The sequence below is a fragment of the Zalophus californianus genome, chromosome 6 (genome assembly GCF_009762305.2).
Source record: "Zalophus californianus isolate mZalCal1 chromosome 6, mZalCal1.pri.v2, whole genome shotgun sequence".
Taxonomy (NCBI): domain Eukaryota; kingdom Metazoa; phylum Chordata; class Mammalia; order Carnivora; family Otariidae; genus Zalophus; species Zalophus californianus.
In genome coordinates this window covers 111,699,476-111,720,629 of record NC_045600.1, presented here as the reverse complement: position 1 = coordinate 111,720,629, position 21,154 = coordinate 111,699,476, and the positions used below count along the sequence as shown (strand labels likewise).

Here is a 21,154-nt window from a genome sequence, read left to right as displayed (position 1 = left end):
CCAGCGGGGAGCCTGTTTCTCCCTCTCCCTCTGCCTGCTGCCCTGCCTGCTTGCTCTCTCTCTCTGTTAAATAAATAAATAAAATCTTTAAAAAGAAAAAGAAACTTAAAAAAATTGTGGAAACTTTCTTTCAGACATATTATTTGGTCAATTATTCTAGATATATATGAAAATAAAATATTTCTCTTTTTGTTGAGTGTACTATCTAGATTTTTTATTTATTGACTTTTTATTTTAATGACTACTATATTTTTCATTTCTATGATTTCTATTGGGTTCTTTTTCATTTGAACCTGTTCTTGTTTTATTTCCCTGTATTTTTGTTTCATAGTTTGGGGTCTTTTTTTGTAATCAATGATTCTGTCATATATTTCTGTATGTATCCTAAGAATACTTAAAGCCTCTATCATACTATACTGCAAATTAATCTGAAATTAATTCATATTCTGATTGTTGACTTTGAGTTTTTTTCTGAACATTTCTTTACATGCTTGGAATTCCTATTTGCAGGCACACAAATTTTTTTGTTGCCTTTTTTTTTCTTTCTCTCCCTTTATGCTCATACCATCGAATGGTTTGGGGGTTTCCTTACTTTGACCAAGTGCCCCAGTCCAGCGTCAGTTCTCATAATATGGTATTTCAGATTTCCTGTTCTGCTATGTTGTCAGGGAATATCACAGACCTGGTTAATGAACCAGTGGGCTGCTTGGTTAAGCCCCGTTGTATTTGTGTCTTTTTACCTCTTCAAGGATTGGTCCAAGTAAGCTATAGCCCCAGTCAGGCCTTGGTGACTTTCCATAAGTCCCTAGTTTGATCTAGAGCCATGAACCCATCTCTAGTCCACGTCTTGAGAAGTACTTTAACCCTTTTCACTTTCTGGCAGCTGACTTCCTGTTCACTTGCACTTACTTTTGGACTTAGAGCCCATTAAATCCATGGCTTAACTCAAATCACAGCCTTGTGTTTGGGTCATTTTTCTGGTCTGTGAAAATGCTTGTCTTGTTTTAAACTGGCTATATTTCTCATCCTTGCATCTCTCTCCCTCTCTCCCTCTTCCACCTTCTTGCCTCCCTCTCCCTCTCCCTCCCCCTTCCACTTCACCTATCATACAGTGTATTTGAAGTAGAGGGAAGGTATTGAAGGGTGATTTACTGAGCTATCTTATTGGAAATTCACTTAAGTTTTTAAAGGAATCTCTATAAGAAAAGAGAGAAAGAAGAAAATAGAGCATTCAGTTTCTAAAGGAGAAATGAAAGGTTGTCTCTTTCTTATAAGATCATTTCCTGCTTGCAAAGTAGAAAACTAAGTTATAATTACTACGCCTTCTCTCCTAGTAGCCAGGGCCTTTATGGTTACTCTCTTAAAATCTAGCATTTTCCGGGGCACGTGGGTAGCTCAGTCATTAAGCGTCTGCCTTCGGCTCAAGTCATGATCCCAGGGTTCTGGGATCGAGCCCCACATCGGGCTCCCTGCTCAGCGGGAAGCCTGCTTCTCCCTCTCCCACTCCCCCTGCTTGTGTTCCTTCTCTTGCTATCTCTTTCTGTGTCAAATAAATAAATAAAATCTTTAAAAAAATAATCTAGCATTTTCCACTCTCACTCAGACCTACTTCCTTCTTCTCATCCCATTTAAGACTTCCATTTCCTAAAGAGTCATGAATACTTAGCTGTCAGTTTAGTCCTACACCTAAAGTATTCCAACTGAATTATAAGTAAAGCTTGTGACCTTAATGAACTCTTCCTTAGTCAGTGTGTGGGGTATACTTAGTGTATGAGGGGTGTGGGAGGAAGGGGAGCTAGACTTCAATACATACCTATTCTTGCAAAGGCTCAGGAATAGCCTGAGGAGCCTCTGAAATGAGGCCCCTTGAAGTAAGGAGGCACCAGTCATTTTGCTATAATTAAGGTCACCTGCTAAGAAGAGGCACCAACATGGAGAAAGAGTTTTCTAAGATAGGGTCAAAATGAAGTGTGTGTATATATGTGTGTTTGTATCTGTGTCTCTATGGGTGGGGGCACACGTGCTTGTACTGCTAAACTCCTATCCTTAGGAATAAAAGCTAAAATATTAATCTAGGGCACCTGGGTGGCTCAGTCAGTTAAGCGTCTGCCTTCGGCTCAGGTCATGACCCAGGGTCCTGGGATTGAGTCCCGTGTCGGGCTCCCTGCTCAGCCGGGAACCTGCTTCTCCCTCTCCCTCTGCCCCTCTGCCTCCCACTCATGCTCTCTCCCTCAAATAAATAAGTAAAATCTTAAAAAATATTAATCTAATGGTCTTTCAGTTACCATTTGGAAATGTTTGGGTATTCCTGATCAGGGACCAGGATTATAAAAACTACATAAATTGTAAGAACCACTCAAATAAAAAAAAAAGAACTACATAATTTCTCCATGTCTGCTATGTTGGTTTTCTACAAAGGTTACCAATAAATCTCTAAATTAAACCAAAAGGACCCAAAAGCTTATCTTTAAGAGCAGCAAGGGGTGATGTTGGGCATTTTAGTCCATTCCATTGCTAGATTTGGGGAGGAGAAGTATGGACCTCAACCAGTGGAGTAGTCATGGTAGCTTCTAAAGGAATAAAGGACAAAATGGATGTCAGGGACTTTCTGCATGGAATCTGGTTTGGGTTTGAAAGGGATCTCTAGGCATCAAAAGACTTATGTGATGGCCTGAAATCATCACACCCCCCCTTTACTTAGTTTTAAGGGTGTGTAAAACATGGACTAATCTTTCAACTTGATTCACACAGATACTTAGGCTGAAGAAAGTCCTTTAGCCTCATTTGGCTCATTAAAACAAAATTGATGCCTAAGGAGTCAAAAGAGTCACAGGCCTATCAAGAATCTGGTGGAGTCTGTGGCTCTCTTCACAGAAAAGTGCATACATAAATTTTGTGTAGAATATCAGAGAGCTTGTGGGGACCTGGTTAAGATATTTTCCCACCTAGGGAGAAGCACTGGGTTCAGTAATAAGACTGTAAGTGTTCCAAATTACCAATCCTCATAGGCAATGGGACCTCATGGATTCCCCAGAACCACCCCCCCAGCACCCTTCAGCTTCTTTGGATTGTAGATATTATTGCCACTCATATTCATTCCATTGCTGGTAATGATCTGCAATTCAGATTCAACAATATTGATAAAATGCCTTCCACCCTGAGTGTGCCCAAGGCCACTCATAAAAAGAAAATTTCAAGTAGAATTAGGTGGCATCTTTCTCCATGAATCCTTCTGGTCTGTAAGATCCCTGATGCCCAAAGATATCTCTGATCTACACAATGCACCTGTTGTTAGTTTCTTTCATTCACGACCATAACCACTGATGTTTTCTCTTAGAAATTTTTTAAGTAAAATTTTATTATTTTATGACTATAATACATATTTTAGATCCAGTGCACACAAAACACATTTCAGCAGCTTTAATGCTTTCTCTTTCTTTCAGTAACATGGACATGATATTAGGAGAGTTTCCTAGAATCTGCACCATCATTTCCAATTCAGCCTCTCCTCCGTTTTTAAGACAAGCAGTAGTTGGGTTTTCCTATCACCATCACGGTTCTGCTTCTGGGGCTGTTTTCTCTTCCTCAACTGGAGATTCCTTATCAGACTTTAACCTTTCATCTTCATCAGGTACTACTGTAGTCACTGGACCAACCCCCAGCCTTGACTGCTCTATGGGAATCGCACTGACATTTCGATCAAGGGAAGGAAATCTGAAAGTTATGTAGTTGAGGAAGGAGATGATCCCTAGAGGAGAAGAATTTGAGGTGAGTTTCAATAGATAGATAGTCTTTAGACTTTTAAAATTCTTACTCATGCTTTCCTCAGTTCTAAAAGCCAACCCTCCTCTCCCCCAGCACAGTTACTTTATCCTCCTGTGCTATCATTGCATTATAGTATTTCTCACATGGTGAAGACAAAGCTTGAAACTCCTAGATTCAAATGATGGTTCTACGACTTTCTGTGTAGTCTTAGGCAAGTCACTCAACCTGAGCGTGCCTCAGTTAATGGTAGAACAGGTTGCTAAATCTAGGTTTCCAGACTCCAAAATCCATGCTTTCCTCACCATACCATGCTGCCTCTCCATGTATGAATGTTCTAAATGGCAACAGTCAGTGCTTCTATTTCTCCTAGACTTCTACCTCCCTTTCAAGAAGTGACTTCCTCTTCCATCCTTCTTGCATAAGGGGATTGACTCACCAGAAAACATGTATAAGAAGTCACTCCACCAATTAATATGATAGGCCCATAGGAGATCTGGCTCCAAGGCATCCTTAGCATGCCAGTGAACCTGTGCCAGAAATAGGACGAGGCAGAGGAGCAGGGAGATGGCTAGGACCAGAAGAAAAGATGTCACAACCCATCAGTGTCTTCAGTCTGCCTTGACCACCACCCCCAACTCTCCTTCTGCTTCCAGATGCCATAGGTATGGCAGAATTAAAATGTAGGGATTGACCAAGATGGGAAAAAGAAAGGAGCTTCTACCTCTCCCCCGGGCTAAGTCAGCTGAAGTGTGTTTTATACAGTAAGATAGGACAGGTGGCTGGCAACTTGATGTGATACTGAAGAAGAGGAAAGGGACAAGAGAAAGAGAATGAAAGGCCCAGGGAGAAACTTGGTCCCCTTGACAGTTTCACCCTGGTATTACCCTGCCAATCTAGGTCTGTACCTGAGATGAAGCTGAGTATGGATACCTTCAGATCCAAGTTGGTGGTTATTAAGCTTCCTCTTCTAGGCAGGCAAGAGCTGATGAGCCAGCCAAGGGTAACGAGTGTGGAGAAGAGAGAGATAAGGAAGAAAGCCCTGGAAAACTGAAGGTAATCTGCCAAGGGAAGGAGAAAGGGAAGGCTTGGTTAGTCCAGCGGGGGACCTCTCTTAAAACCAGAAAGAGTCTTAGAGAAGGGCATGAGAACTAAGGAGATGAAGCAGGGCTTGTCATGTGGCATCCAGGGCACAAATAAGGATCTTATTTCCCAGTTTTTCCATTGATACTCAGAATTTATTTACTGTGAAGGCAAAGCCTTTGTTGTAAAACTGAAGATAATATACAAATAGTTCTGGATGCATTAACCCATTTAACTTAGACGTAAACTAGCTTCTAAGAAGTGTGACTCTAACATCACGACACATATTAAAACATTTTCTTATTCCTAATTCTAATTCTAAAAGTAATACATTGTTCAATATAAGCATTGGAAAGGCTACAAAAGTACCAAGAAGCAGGAAAAAAATCAGCCACAATCTCACTACCCAGGGCAGCTATTGTTAGCATTTTATATTATTTCTTTCCAGTATTTTTCTATCCTCTGTACATAGTGGGTATGATACTGAATATCAAGTGATTTTTTTCTTAAGATTAAATGGTAAGATATTTTCCCCAGTCACGTGTTGTAAACATCATTTTTAATGGCTACCAAATAATTTATCATATTAACATATTTCGCTTAATGATTTAACCATTGTTGGACTTGTAATTTGTTTCTATTTGTTTTTTCTCTTTTTCTCTTTTAAAATCTATCTGCACAAGCCTTGTCAGCCTATGACTACAAAATGAAGTCCCATTTACTTAAACCCCCATACTGTAATGATTTCAAGCCTGAATTTACTGGATTGCAGGAATTTAACACCCTAAAAATATCTTCGATTTGTTTTTGTTTTTGTTTTTCTTGAGAGTCCCTCAAGACCCTGCCTCACGTTTGCTCAGGGAGAGGTCTGCTAGAGTTCTTTAACTCCAGAGCCCTTACCCAAGTACCATAACACTGCTTCCTTCCTCATCTCCTGGCTCAAGATCTCTGCTCTCTGCAGACTGGATGTTGGTAAGGGAGAAGAAAGGGCATGATAAACATTACTTTTTGCTACCACCTCCCTAATATGAAACACATCCTTCCCTTGACTTCGACAGCAATTTTTTAAGATACATGCACCCCAATGTTTATAGTGGCATTATCTACAATAGCCAAATTATGGAAACATAATCAACAGCCCATGTCCATTGATTGATGAATGGATAAAGAAGATGTGACACAGATATATAGATATAGATAGGTATCTATATCTACACATATATCTATAAATATACTTGATATTACTCAGCCATAAAAAACAATGAGATCTTGCCAACCGCAATGACATGGATGGAGCTAGAGAGTATTAGGTTAAGCGAAAGAAGTCAGAGAAAAGACAAATACCATATGATTTCACTCAAATGTGGAACTGAAGAAACAAAACAAACAAGCAAAGAGAAAAAAAGTGAGAGAGAGAGAGAGAGAGGTAAACCAAGAAACAGACCCTTATCTCTAGAGAACACACTGATGGTTGCCAGCACGGAGGTGGATGGAGGAATGGGTGAAATAGGGGATGGAGATTAAGGAATGCCCTTGTTGTGATGAGCACCGGGTGTTGTATGGAGGTGTTGAATCACTGTATTGTACACCTGAAACTAATATAACACCGTATGTTAACTAACTGTAATTTAAATAAAAACCTTTAAAAAAGAAATAAAGGATAACACACAATTGCAAGTAAATATAGCTCTCCTGAGATGCTACAGATCCTGCAATCTCTGTAGTATCCTTTAGAGGGTGCCTACTTGGCTAGCTTTTTTCCTTTCTCAAGGTAACAGGGGCCAACTTGTCTCTACCACTGAAAGTTCTCTAAGCACTTCTATGCCTGAGAATCCTAGTCCAGCTTCCAAGTAACCCAGAGAGAAGAAACTATATCAAAGCTTATCCCAGTTTAAGATCTGCCTCTTAAGTCTTATTTTGTTCTCTAGAAATCACCACTTACTAACATCATCGATAATAGTAAAGTCCATGAAGAGAAACCACACGCCTACCCATAGAGATGAGTTGTTCTGTGGCCAAAACAAGTTAGCCACATTAAAACATGATAACCCAAGAGCAACGCATTTCCTGAAACCCAGGTCATTCAGAATTGCAGGATATGTAGCCAGTCAGAACCATCAGCCTGCTTTGAGCTGCATGAAGCCCAGTGTGATAGGCATCGTTCATGGTATTTAGCCCACAATCCCCCACAAGACCTAGCAGCCCTTGCCTATAGCCCTGGCCCTTTGCCTATAGTCCCCTGACCATAGCTAATTGGAAAAAGGAAGGAGATCTGACCTAAGTTGGACCAATTTGATTCTTATGCTTGGAAATTTGGATTTGAGACTGATTGATGCTAATTTCCTTTTTTGCTTGCTTGAACCAAGAAGATACATAGCCAGACTGAGATACCACTTTTTGGGCACTTGCACACTAATAAACAAGGAAAACTGAGCTGTAGTGATAAAGCAAAGTATAAACAAAGATGAATGACAAAGCAACTCTAGAGAGACTGAGTGGTAGGCTTGATTTTCTTCGTCTGAGATCCCAGTCTCTTCTGGAATCTCCTAAGGTACAACAAACTTCCTGCCTTTGGGAATCTATGAGATTCTTCTGAATCTTCATGAATAGTTCACTCTTTATTTTTTTTAAAGATTTTATTTATTCATTCAAGACATAGAGATAGAGAGCGAGCGAGCACGAGCAGGGGGAGAAGCAGAGGGAGAAGCAGGCTCCCTGCTGAGCCAGGAGCTAGACGTGGGGCTCGATCGCAGGACCCTGGGATCATGACCCAAGCCGAAGGCAGATGCTTAACCATCTGAGTCACCCAGGTACCCCTAGATTCACTCTTTAGCTTATGCTAGTTCAAATGAAATAAAACACAAAAGTATACTGAGATATCCAGTCTAAGTCCTGTCTAATATATGTTATGGTCTAGTCTTTCTTCCACCAATGAGGGGAAAACTTGCCTTCATGTTCTTCCAATCTTCTCTGTCTTAGATCCTCATCTCCTGAAACTACATAAACAAGATCACTCACACCTCCAAAGGAACAGCTAAAGATTTGCAGCATAGGATAGTCTCACCTCCAAAGGAAGCAAGCCTACTAGTCATACACAACTAATTATTTGACCAAACTGAACACTTAGCTCCATAATATAAAATGGCTGCATTTGGTTAACTTTATGGTTTTTTTCTAATTCACTGAGCAAAACAAAAGAAACATCCTGAACCTGAGTTTGAGCCGCCATCTCCTATAAGACCAAAAGCTATGTCAGCTTTTAAACATCAGTTTTTACAGCAGCTTACCTGTCAAAGTTTCAAAGATCTTAGGACCTAAGTTACAAAAGGCCCTACTTGTCAGTAAGAAGTTTTGGTCCAGGAAAAGAGAAGCACCCTAGATATAAGGAACACCCACGGGTAGGTCATCTGTATCCAAACATTTCTGAAGATTTCCTTAGTAATATTCTTTGATGTGGCCTTGGGTTGCAGGAAAAGCAAGGCAAACACCCCAGTTTACTGAAGGCAATGAAGCTAATGCCCTGGGAAGAGAGGAGATGTCACTTTGATTTTGGAGAGGAAGAAGTCCAAATCATTTGAAAAGCTTGGTAAGATCCTTGGTAGGGTCCTCAGGGTCGTCCCAGTCAGTGATTCTGTACTTCAGAACACCATCGGGTAAGACATAAAAGCTGCCAAGACTGGAAGCAATACGACCCTCCCAGAAAGCAGTAATGATTCTCGGTGAACTGAGAACACTCACCATTTGGTGGTTTATAACTGGTGGGCAGGATCTCCTGGAATTCCTCTTGCTGTACCCTAGGTCCTTCAGCAAAAATCAAAGCCAGGATAGGGAGGCAGTCCTCCAAAAGGATCAGGATCCTTTTAATTGTGAAGGAGCTAGACTGAGTGAGTAGAGGTGGGGTGTGGATATGGATGAAGAAGGTGCTGCTGAGGGATCGGCCCACTTATTTAGCCAAATCTAAACCTCCACACTGTTGACATTGCACCTTCATTCCAACAACAGAAGGCTGAGACAAAACCTCCCCAGGCTCAAGGAAAAGAAGGAGGTTTGGGAATGGAAAAGATCATGGATGGAGACCTAGCATCCTGGAGAGGAGGCTGTGGAATTGGCTGAGGATTTGGGTTCCCTGGTAACCTGGTTGGAGTGCCAGAATTAAGCATCCCCACACAGCTTGGCTGTGTTTCTTGTACAGTGGTTCCCAGGGCCCTGGCTCTGGAGGCTCCAGTGCTTGGACTAAAAGACCTACTCTTCTTTCCCACAGTCTTCCAGATGGTTTAAGTTACCCTCTGTGGCAACACGTTCCTTTACGCTATGGTCTGATCTCACCTGTGCTAGAGGGGAGGAAACAGAAGGGTCTGTCCCACACTTGAGACCTAGCAATAAAAGTGAAGGATGGTGCCTACTACCTCCCACCCCTTCTCCATTCCTTTAGCAACAGCTACAGCAGAGAGGCTATCAGTCATCTAGAACCAGGTGAAGTCAGAGCCAGAGCCACAATGGCCTAATGTGAGTCCAGGACACAAGATCATGAGCATACATATTCTTGAGCCCACCAGAGAGAGTCCCCATGAAACTCTCAGAAATGACAGGGGGTACCATGGGAGAGGGGGCTGAATTCTTGCAATCAGTACGGGAAAATTCAAAGTTCTCGAATTTGGATAATAATGTTTGGGTCAGTAATAACATATTGTCACAGGTTGATGCGGCCTGGACATACTCATTACATTTGGGGAATTCATTATAAGCTCTGTATTGCAGACTACTTACTGATCTTAGCATTAGGACTAGTTAACACTGGAAACAGGGTAGATACTTGACTTATAATTGTATACTTAAAGGACTCAGTTGACGTTCTCTAAATCATTAACAGTTGGCCTCAGGTGAATTCCAGGCTGCAAGAAATAAACTATTTGCTACTGTAAGTGACAAAATTCCAAGATTCTGACTCATTAAACATTCAAATAATAATCTCAAGTCCTGAATTTTAGCCTGGGCACAAATACATAAATATGATTACAGCTCAATTTTTATGCCTATATCTTTTACTCCATTTCCCTAGAAATGGAATTCATGAGTGTAAATCTCCAGATATACATAATCATATTGCTTTGGTTGTACCCATTTATGGTCCCCAGTGTATGTGAGAGTGTCCGACATTGTGCATCATCATTTAAAAATCTCTGCTAGGGACGCCTGGGTGGCTCAGTCGGTTAAGCGTCTGCCTTTGGCTCAGGTCATGATCCCAGGGTCCTGGGATCGAGTCCCACGTCAGGCTCCTTGCTGAGCAAGGAGCCTGCTTCTCCCTCTGCCTGCCTCTCTCTCTCTCTGATAAATAAATAAAAAAAATAAAAAAATAAAAATCTCTGCTAATGTCCTGTTTGAAAAATCTTATCTCATTGCTCGTTTGACTTGCCTTTCTTTAATGATTAAGGTTAAAATAGTTTTTCTGATGTTTCTTAGATACTTTTAGTTTTTGTTCTATGAATTGTCTATTTATCAAGAATTTATTGGGGTATTCACCTTTTTGGTTTTTTTAAAAAACTATCAAGGCCATTAGTCTTTTATCTTTCATATTTGTTGCAAATATTTTCCCTAGTTTTTCTTTTAAGCTGAAGATGCTCTTTTGTTAGGGGCCTGCTCCTTAGTTCCACATGCCATAGATGCTCCAGTTCAGGGTTGAGCCTACGTGCAACCCCCAACTCCACCTCCAGCATCTGGGACCCCTGCTTCTCTGAGAAGGAGAAAAAAATGCTTTATTCGTGCATGTTTTCTTTCACAATACCTGTTTCTCTATGTAAATGTATCTTTTGAGGATGACAGGGAAACTGTTTAGTGTAGTTATGTCTTTCCTCTAAGTCTTTGTTCTGATTTAAAAACTTATGTATATGGTATCTTCTAGCCCTAGAAACTTATTTTTAAATGTTTTGTATTGCATTTTCAGATTTACCTAAATTCATGTAAAATTTGACGTTAATAATGTATTCTAAATAGTTGGCATTTGTTATACCACATATCTGACATGCATTTCTCTTCCCTTCTACTGTTAGCGGAAGAACAAATTGACCTTAAAAGTTAAATCTGGGGGCATCTGGGTGGCTTAGTCGGTTAAGCATCTGCCTTCACCTCAGGTCATGGTCTCAGGGTCCTAGGATCGAGCCCTGCATCGGGCTCCATGCTCAGTGGGGTGCCTCCCTCTCCCCCCTACTTGTGCTCTCTCTTTCTCTCACTCTCTCTCAAATAAATAAATAAAATCTTAAAGAAATTTTTTTAAAAAGTTAAATCTGATGGAGGCTGAGACACTTTGCTTTGTTTCCCAGTTCTGATCAATTACTTCTATTTCTGCAAGCCACATTAGGATACTCATCTCATTGCTTCACAGTGACAGCTTATAAAGGCCCAAAGAGTTCTTCCCAGAGAGTAAAGAGAGTATTGACTACTAAGTTGGGAGAGAAAACAACCGGGAGTAGGAGGGAGAAAGGGTACACTGAGACACCGGAGAAAAGGATGGCTATATCCACAATTTGCCTGAGACCCATCTTGGACTCGGAGCGGTGAGGGCAAAGAGATCTTGGAGGAAGAAAGATGAAGAGCCAATGTGGCAGAAAGCTCTGGGAACTGTGGGGCCTGTGGCATTTGGTTTGGTGGCACTCACAGGGCGGTTTGGGTGTGCGGCTCCAGCACAGCTCATGGTTGCATGAGATCCAGAGTCCTGCGTAGAGTTCAAGGCCATTCTTGACCACCAGGAACTGTACCCAGTTCAGTGGGGTTGTGCAGAAGAGCATTAGGAGACCAAAACCACACAGGCTGCCACAGAACATTCGGATGTAGATGTGTGTCTGATCCACATGGTGCTGCCGCCTCTGGGGTGGTATCGTGGCACTCGGATGTTTGCTGATGGGGAGGGTAGGCTACAAGGAGGAGGGAAATATTGCCTACCCAAAAAGATCACCCTTGATCCCCAGGGTCTCCCACTCATCTCTCCCTTAAGTATCCCCATGCGGGTTTGATCTGTGGATGTCTCTCCTTACCCAGGGTGATATTTCTCTATCTTTAGGGCACTCTGTCTAGGCCCGCCTTTAGGTAAGTCCTCTTTCTCCCGTCCGACCTACAATTAGGTACCTCCTCACCCTTTGGTAGTTCCGATTCCCCTGAATTTTGGGAGCCTTAGGATTATAGAAGGTCAAGACTAAGTGTTCCCTCGTCTCCATCTTGGCAGCCGGCTCGCTTTCTAACTGCCACGGAATTTGTCTCCGCACCTCCCACACGTGCTGGCAGAATCAAAAGGGGCCAGAACCCATGGGCCAGATTCCATGTCTGTTTCCTCTTCTGGGTCTGATCAGATCAGGAACAAGTCATCACATTTTATTCGGGTGCATGCGTATACGCTGCTCCCTACCCTCCCTTGTCTGACTCCTTTCAGCTCCTTCATTAAAGAAATCCATAAATATTCTGTCAGCAGTTACTGTGTGTCAGCCTTTGTGTTAGGACCTGGGAGAGAAAGATGGATGAGACACAGCTCCCTAACAGCAAATAAAGAAGTTAACTCAGGTGGCTTCGGGACTTAGCAGCTTGCGGTTAGAATTCAAGATCACCAGTAGCCGGGATGGCCCCAATCCTGTTCCCCACCCTGGACATTTATTCAAATTAATTGCCAGCTGCATTGCCTGCTCTTGTTTTCCACGAGCAGATAAACTCTGAGTCCGCAATTTGGGCTGAATCAGAATGCCCTATCACACTTTTCTCTGAGCATGCCCTCTCCTCGCCCGCCCCAACCTGTCAAAACCTATACTTTATGGCAGCTGGGGGTGGGGGGGCAACTGGCACTTAGCTAGCTTATGTCCACGCTCTAGCATGATGTCCTCTTTCTCGAAAAGTGTCATTTGACTCTCTGTTTCCCAGCACTTAGCCTAGTGCCTGGAAAGAACAGTATTTAATGTTAAAGGAATGAATGAGCAATATATATATACATATATATATATATTTAAAGATTTTACTTATTTATTTGCGAGAGAGAGCGGGAGATCACAAGCAGGGGGAAAGGGTAGAGGGAGAAGCAGACTCCCCTCTAAGCAGGGAGCCCAATGCGGGGCTCGATCCCAGGACCCTGGGATCATGACCTGAGCCGAAGGCAGACACTTAACGACTAAGCCACCCAGGAGCCCCTGTATTTTATTTTTTTTTAGGTTTATTTATTTTTTTTAGTAATCTCTATACCCAGTGTGGGACTCGAACTCTTGACCCTGAGACTAAGAGTCACATGATCTCCTGACTGAGCCAGCCAGCCATATTATTCTTTTTTAAACTGTCTTTCCAAGTTTGCTGGAGCATGACCTTGGCACAGGCCCCCTTGAGACAGAGGAAATATTAACGTTGATGGACAGGATGTGTCACCAGTCCCCACTTCACTAGTACCACTAGACCGGAACATTACCAAAGAGAGGATATTGATGTAATGTGGGGTAACAGGTCATTTTGTGACCAGTGTCTGATTGGTAAATGATGCAACTCTCCAGCTATTGAAGGAACAGGTCAGGCACCACTGGACTCTCAGGCCTACTGAGAGGTAGGATGCTCTGGCCAGCTGGGAACTTGCTAGGGCCTGCATGCATATGACAAAACCAGCATTCATGCGTAACTGGTGACTGTGTATACTGCTATTTCCCCACTTTATTTTATTTTTTTAAGATTTTATTTATTTATTTGACAGACAGAGACACAGTGAGAGAGAGAGAGAACACAAGCAGGGGGAGTGGGAAAGGGAGAAGCAGGCCTCCCGCTGAGCAGGGACCCCGATGCGGGGCTTGATCCCAGGACCCGGGATCACAACCCGAGCCGAAGACAGACGCTTAACGACTGAGCCACCCAGGTGCCCTATTTCCCCACTTTAAAAAGCAATTTGGGGTCCCCAGCCTGTCTAGCAGCCACTGCCCTGCAGCCTCCGGGGTCCAGGAGGAACATGGCTGAGGCCAGTGGACCCTGAGCCTCCAGTGCCAACTTGACACAACATGGAGCTGCTGCAGAAAGCAGATTATGGGGGCTTTTTATGCTCCCAGCCCCACCCTGCAGAATCCTGCAGCTCCACTCTTGCCCTGGTGCCCTTCAATGTGGAACTGGCTCAGGCTGGTTGAGGACTCAGTCTCTGAGAAAACAATTGGACTGATGTGAATGCAGTTTTGGAAAAACATGTGGATGGTGTATCCTTTAACATTTCACCACCACAGCAGGTGGCCAGTGAACTAGATGAGGCACCAGCAGAGGCAAACCCCTCTCCTGGGCCCCCAGACTGACCCTGCAGAGCCCCAGCGGGAATGAAAAGCCAGGCCCCCACCACGGGGAACTGAAGGAAAAAAAAAGCAGCTGGGAAGTTGCTATCAAAAGATACACTCTGACTAAAAGATGGCTTATGACAATCATTGGTAAAGGAGACTAAAATTTGGATGACAAAGCATATAACATCCGGGAACTGAAAAATTCTGCTGAAAACGCACAGAACTCTCCTCTTCATTTAACAATAGAACTATTTACCCAACAGGAACTTCATGCAACTCATGCCACAAGTCACGCCGGAAAAGCACAGGGCATTGTCACATGCTTGACAGCAATGCCCTATCGTGGTAGCAGAGGAGGGGCGTTCCTTCCCTTGGATATTTGTATATTTGACAAACACAACACATGGTGTTTCACAAGAGGATTTTCTATGGAAGAACCAAGCTATAAATGTGAGAGATGAAATATTTGTGTCATTGCTAGCCCAGGACTCTGGCACTGAAAGCATGCTATGTCCTTCCACAAAAGTGTTCTTGTGAAAGCATTTCCTGCTTTTCTTCAAGTTGCTCTGGAGGACTACTTAAAGAAAATTCAGCAAATGAATTTTTATATATTCCACCCATCTTTACAGCAGAAGGATGCTTCCCATTACTTCCATTATCTGTGTATATTCAGTCATGAGGAAGAAGAACTTAATTTCATGGCATTGGGTAAAAAAAAGCAGTTTGGCTAGAAGAAAACAGAGTAATATGTTTGTGACCTTGCAGTAGGCCAAGAATTTTTTTTAAAGATTTTATTTATTCATGAGAGACAGAGAGAGAAAGGCAGAGGCAGAGAGAGAAGCAGGCTTCCCACCGAGCAGGGAGCCCGATGCGGGACTCGATCCCAGGACCCAGGCGTCCCGGCCAAGAATTTTTTTAAAACAGGGCTTCTAAAGGTGCCTGGGTGGCTCAGTCGGTTAAGCATCTGCCTTCAGCTCAGGTCATGATCCCAGGGTCCTGGGGTTGAGCCCCGCATCGGGCTCCCTGCTCAGCGGGGAGCCTGCTTCTCTTTCTCCCTCTGCTGCTCCCCCTGCTTGTGCTCTCTCTCACTCACTCAAATAAATGAATAGAATCTTAATAAAATGAAATAAAATAAAATAAAGAGGACTTCTATTCACCAGAAGATGCCATTGACACGTAAAAAGGCAATCCATAGAGTGGGTAAGATCTTTTCAATATGTGTATCTAACAAAAAACTCATAGCAAGAATATATAAAGAACTCTTACAAATCAATGAGAGAGACAACCTAATAAGGAAATGAGCAAAGTCCTTAACTGACATTTTGCCAGATATGACAATGGCCAATAAACATATAAAAAGGTGCTCGGCTTTGTTAGTCATGAGGGAAATGCAAATTAAAACCATAATGCACTGGGGCACCTGGGAATTTTGGATTGATTTAACAATGAATGACTTTTGAGGTAGAGGTAGATGATTCTTAATAAGAATAGAGTAGCAGGGGCACCTGGGTGGCTCAGTTGGCTAGACATCTGTCTTCAGCTCAGGTCGTGATCCCAGGGTCTTGGGATCGAGCCCTGATGGGGCTCCCTGCTCTGCGGGGAGCTTGCTTCTCCCTCTCCCTCTGTCTGCTGCTCCCCATGCTTGTACTCTCTCTCTGTCTCTCTCAAATAAATAAATAAAATCTTTACAGAAGAAGAATAGAGTAGCAGTTATGATTGTGCCTCAATTAAAATTTTGGCAGTACTACTTACTAGCTCTCTGATGTTGAGCCTGTTATCTAACCTTCTATACATCAGTTTCCATATATGTGAAATGGAAATAATGGTACCTTCCTCCCAGGGTAGTTATGAGAATTACATGAATTAATATTTGAAAAGCATTAGAATGGTGCTCAACGCATAGTATGACATTTGGGTTCCTTAATCATATAACACCTAAAACTAAGTAAAAGTAGTTTCTGATCATGGATATGTAGAGAAAATAATATAATTTATACCAAATTTTATTTCATCCTTTTAAAACTCCTATGTTGTATTTAAATGTGCTTCTTTAAATGACAACTAATCTGTGTATATAATTTATAAATTGTGGGGGGTGCCATGCAATTATTTTTTGTGCTGGATCACAATTTGACAACTGCTGTTCCAGATTAAGAATCGGTCTGTAAAACTGAAACAGATATTGTATAGGAATAAGTTATGTAGAGAGCATCACTGTTCTTTCATCATGATTAGTATTCTGCAGATATTAATGTGTCTTGTACATTTTTAAGGGTGTGTTCTGGGGAATCTACACTTCACAGAGCCTCTCTGGGGAAACCTGATGTACCACGTGATTGCTGTCAATTACCTCTATTGGATAATAAAAGGGTTAACCACTTGAAAAAGAAAAGAAATCATAATGCAATATCACTACACATCCACCAGAATGGTTCAAATGAAAAAGAGCTGGCAAGTATGCAGAGCAACTAGAATGCTCATACACTTCTGTTGGGAGTATAAATTGGTATAATCACTGAAAAGCTGCTTGGTGGTATCTGCTGGAGCTGAATAAAAAAATGCCCTTCTCATTCTAGGTAGGTAGGCAACGGCAAAATGTCCACATGTCTACCAAAAGACATGTATTACCATGCTCATAGCAGCACCTGTCATAATAGTCCCAAATTGGAAACTACCCAATTGCCCATCAACAGAAGAATGGAAAACTGTGGTACATTCATACAATGAAATACTATATAGCAATATGAATAATCTACAGGCACACGAGCAATATGGATGAATCTCATAAACACAATGCTGAGCAAAAGAAGCCAGATACAGAAGACTACATAGATATGATTGCATTCACGTGAAGTGCAAAGCAGGCAAAATTAATCTGTGTTTTCAGAAGCCAGAAATACCCTTCGGAGGAAGATGACTAGGGACTAGGAGGAATACATAAGGGGATTATGGGGTGCTGGAAATGTTCTATTTCTTGATCTGGGCATTGATTACCAGAGTCCTATATGTATACCATATTTTAAATAATTTAAACGTTAAAATAATAATTCGCATGTATAAAATCAAGAATCTTTTTTTTTAATTTATTTATTTGAGAGAGAGAATGAGATAGAGAGAGAGAGCATGAGATGGGGGAGGGTCCAAGGGAGAAGCAGACACCCTGCTGAGCAGGGAGCCCGATGCGGGACTCGATCCCGGGACTCCAGGATCATGACCTGAGCCGAAGGCAGTCGCTTAACCAACTGAGCCACCCAGGCGCCCATCAAGAATCTTTTTTTTTAAAGATTTTATTTATGTATTTCAGAGAGAGAGAGAATGAGAGATAGAGAGCACGAGAGGGAAGAGGGAGAAGCAGACTCCCCGCTGAGCAGGGAGCCCGATGTGGGACTTGATCCCGGGACTCCAGGATCATGACCTGAGCCGAAGGCAGTCGCTTAACCAACTGAGCCACCCAGGCGCCCCTAAAATCAAGAATCTTAAAAATTTATTTTTTGTCTCAGCGATTTCACCTCTAGGAATCTATGAAATCAATATTATTTTTATAGCTTGTTAATATAACCTCTTCTCTACTAGGAACCGTGCTAGATGCTTTACATACATTAACCCACTTGCTTTTGTGAATCACATTTTTCCCATTTCATCTTCTAATTATTATTGCTAACATATAAATTAGCTATTTTTGTTTATGTATTTATCTTTTATCAGGCCACTTGACTGAGTTATTTTAATTCCAATAGTTCCTTTGGCTAAATCTCTAGGGTTTTCTAAGTGAACATTGTATCATCATCAAATAGTAATAATTCTGTCTCTTCCTTTACAAAACTTGCCTTATTGAATTGATTGGACCCTCCCAAATAAATAAATAAATCTTTTTTAAAAATTCCACATATGAGTGAAATCATATGGTGTTTGTCTTTCTCTGATTTATTTTGCTTAGCATAAACTCTCTAGCTCTGTCCACGTTGTTGCAAATGGAAAGATTTCATTCTTTTTGATGGTTGAGTAATATTCCATTGTATATATAATCCACATCTTCTTTATCCATTCATCAGATGATGGACATTTGGGGTCTTTCCATTATTTGACTATTGTTGATAATGCTCCTATAAACATCAGGGTGTGTGTGCCCCTACGAATCAGTATTTTTGTATCTTTTGGGTAAATACCTAGTAGTACAATTACTGGGTCAAAGGGTAGCTCTATTTTCAACTTTTTGAGGAACCTCCATACTGTTTTTCAGACTGGCTGCACCAGTAATATCAACATGCACAGTTACTGGTCACCATTTATAAGGAAAATATAGCTTTGTTGAATTAATACATTAGCCATTCTTTGTATAATATTGATATTTTTTCCTATCTGAACTTGGGACATAGGGGAAGCTACAATAATTTCAATATCATAATCAAAGCATAAGTTTCTAGTACGTTTAGTTGTCCTTTTATTTTTCTATTTTTTTAAAGATTTATTTCAGAAAGAGCACACGAGAGGGGGGTGGAGGGGCAAGACGGAGAGAGAGAAAAGAATCACAAGCAGACTCACTGCTGAGCACAGGGCCCAATGCAGGGTTTGATCACAGGACTCTGAGATCATGACCTGAGCCAAAATCAAGAGTCAGACACCTAACCAAACACTAACCAGGTGCTCCTTTTTTAGAATTTTAAAAATATATCCGCATGTTTAGATTTTTTTCCCAGTTTTAGTATATTATGGTCAAAGAACATGCCCTGTAAGAATTCTACTTTTTGCTTCTCATCACAAGAAAAAAATGTAACTATGTATGCAGATGGATGTTAACTGGACTATTGCAATGATCATTTTTCAATATATACAAAGATCAAATCATTAAGTGGTACACCTAAAACTAATATAATGTTATATGTCAATTATACCTCAAAAAATGAAAAAAGAATTCCACCTTTTGGAATTTAGTAATATTTGTTTTTTTTGCCAGTTTTTCTCAATGTCCTATAGACATTTAAAAACAATGTGTAAGATACAAAGCTTTAAATTTACTTGTGTAGAAAATGATTCTAAATCTATTACACATTATTAATATTATTCAGGATGTTCCTATTATTTACTTTTTCTGCACTTGATAAGATATTCCCAGATAAATTTTAATTTATCTTACTATAATTATAGTCTTTTCTTTTCCCTTATAATTTTTCCAATTTTTGCTTTATATTTATACATTTTGTTGCTGTTAGTTATGTGATAGTTCATGATTTCCATCTTCTTTGTGACTTGAACCTTGTATTATTAAAAATATTCACCTTTGTTCTATTTAATTGTTTTGCCTTGGGTTCTGTCAGATGTTAACTTGTTCTTTTTGTTTACATTCTCCTGGTATATCTTTGATATACCATTTTTTTTTACTGTCATCGTTTTGGTATCATTTTATTTTTTAATTTCTTTGAGTATAGTTGACCCACAATGTTACATTAGTTTCAGGTGTATAACATAGAGATTCAACTTCTCTATATGTTATGCTAGGCTCACCACAGTGTAGCTACCATTTGTCACCATACACCACTATTACAATATCATTGACTATATTTCCTATGCTGTGACCTTCTATTCTCATAACTTACTCCATAACTGGAAGCCTGTATTTTCCACTCCCTTTCAACCCATTTCTCCCATCGCCTACCCCCTTCTCTCCAGCAACCTTCCATTTGTTCTCTGTATTTAGAGATCTAATTCTGCTTTGTGTTTATTCATTTGTTTTGTTTTTTAGATTCCACATATGGGTGAAATCATACAGTATTTGCTTTTCCCTGTATTATTTCATTTAGCATAATACCCTCTAGGTCCATCCATGTTGTTGTGAGTGGCAATATCTCATCCTTTTTATGGCTGCATAATGTTCTATTCTATATGCATACATATGGGATATATATATGGGATATATATGTACATATATATGTGTGTGTATATATGTACATCCCACATCTTTATTCATATATCTATCAATAGACACTTAGGCTTGGCTATTGTAAATAATGCTGCAATAAATATAAGGGTGGGTATATATTTTCAAATTAGGGTTCTCATTTTCTTTGGGTAAATACCCAGTAGTGGAATTATTGGATAATATGGTATTTCTATTTTTAAATTTTTGAGGAACCTCCATACTGTTTTCCACGGTGGCTATACCAATTTATATTCCCACCAATGGTGCATGAGGGCTCCTTTTTCTTCAGATCCTTGCCAACACTTGTTATTTCTTTTCTTTTTGATTTTAGCCATTCTGACAGGTGTAAGGTGATATCTCATTGTGGTTTTGATTTGCATTTCCCTGATGATGAGTGATGCTGAACATCTTTTCATGTGTCTGTTGGAAATCTGCACGTCTTCTTTAGAAAAATGTCTATTCAAGTCCTTTGACCATTTTTATCTTCTCCCATTCAGTAAGTTGCCTTTTGTTTTGTTGATGGTTTCCTTCACCATGCAGCTTTTTGTTTTTATGTAGTCCCAATAGTTTCTTTTTGCTTTTGTCTCCCTTGCCTTAGGAGACACAGCTAGGAAAATGTTGCAATGGCCAACATCAAAGAAATTAATGCCTATGTTCTCTTCTAGGAGTTTTATGGTTTCAGGTCTCACATTTAAATCTTTAACCCATTTTGAGCTTATTTTTGTGTAGGGTGTTAGAAAGTGGTCCAGTTTCATTCTTTTGCATGTGGCTGTCCAGATTTCCCAGCACCACTTATTGCAGAGACAGTCTTTTCCTCCGTTATATATTTCTGCCTACTTTGTCATAGGTTAATTTGGTATCATTTTAATATTTTTTAAAAGATTTTATTTATGTATTTGACAGAGAGAGAGAGCTGGTGAGAGCAGGAACACAAGCAGGGGGAGTGGGAGAGGGAGAAGCAGGCTTCCTGCAGAGTAGGGAGCCCGATGAGGGACTCGATCCCAGGACCCTGGGATCATGACCCGAGCGGAAGGCAGACGCTCAACGACTGACCCACCCAGGTGCCCCATACGTAAAGTTTTTTTAAGTTTTAATTTAAATTCCAGTTAGTTAGCATACAGTG

The 21,154-nt window shown here is 40.9% G+C and overlaps 1 protein-coding gene and 1 pseudogene across 1 annotated transcript; one reads left to right on the top strand and one right to left on the bottom strand.

The window, feature by feature from the left end:
• Positions 1-3,377: 3,377 nt before the first annotated feature.
• On the bottom strand, positions 3,378-12,076 carry TMEM202 (transmembrane protein 202). Its single transcript, XM_027571959.1, has 5 exons — positions 11,973-12,076; positions 11,498-11,753; positions 4,671-4,823; positions 4,202-4,333; positions 3,378-3,748 (listed from the first exon to the last, which is right to left on the bottom strand). The coding sequence occupies exons 1-5, from the start codon at positions 12,051-12,053 to the stop codon at positions 3,552-3,554; spliced, it is 819 nt and encodes a 272-aa protein (XP_027427760.1). The 5' UTR covers positions 12,054-12,076; the 3' UTR covers positions 3,378-3,551.
• Positions 12,077-13,850: 1,774 nt separating this feature from the next.
• Positions 13,851-14,793, top strand: LOC113910259 (annotated as a pseudogene).
• The last annotated feature ends 6,361 nt before the right edge of the window (positions 14,794-21,154 follow it).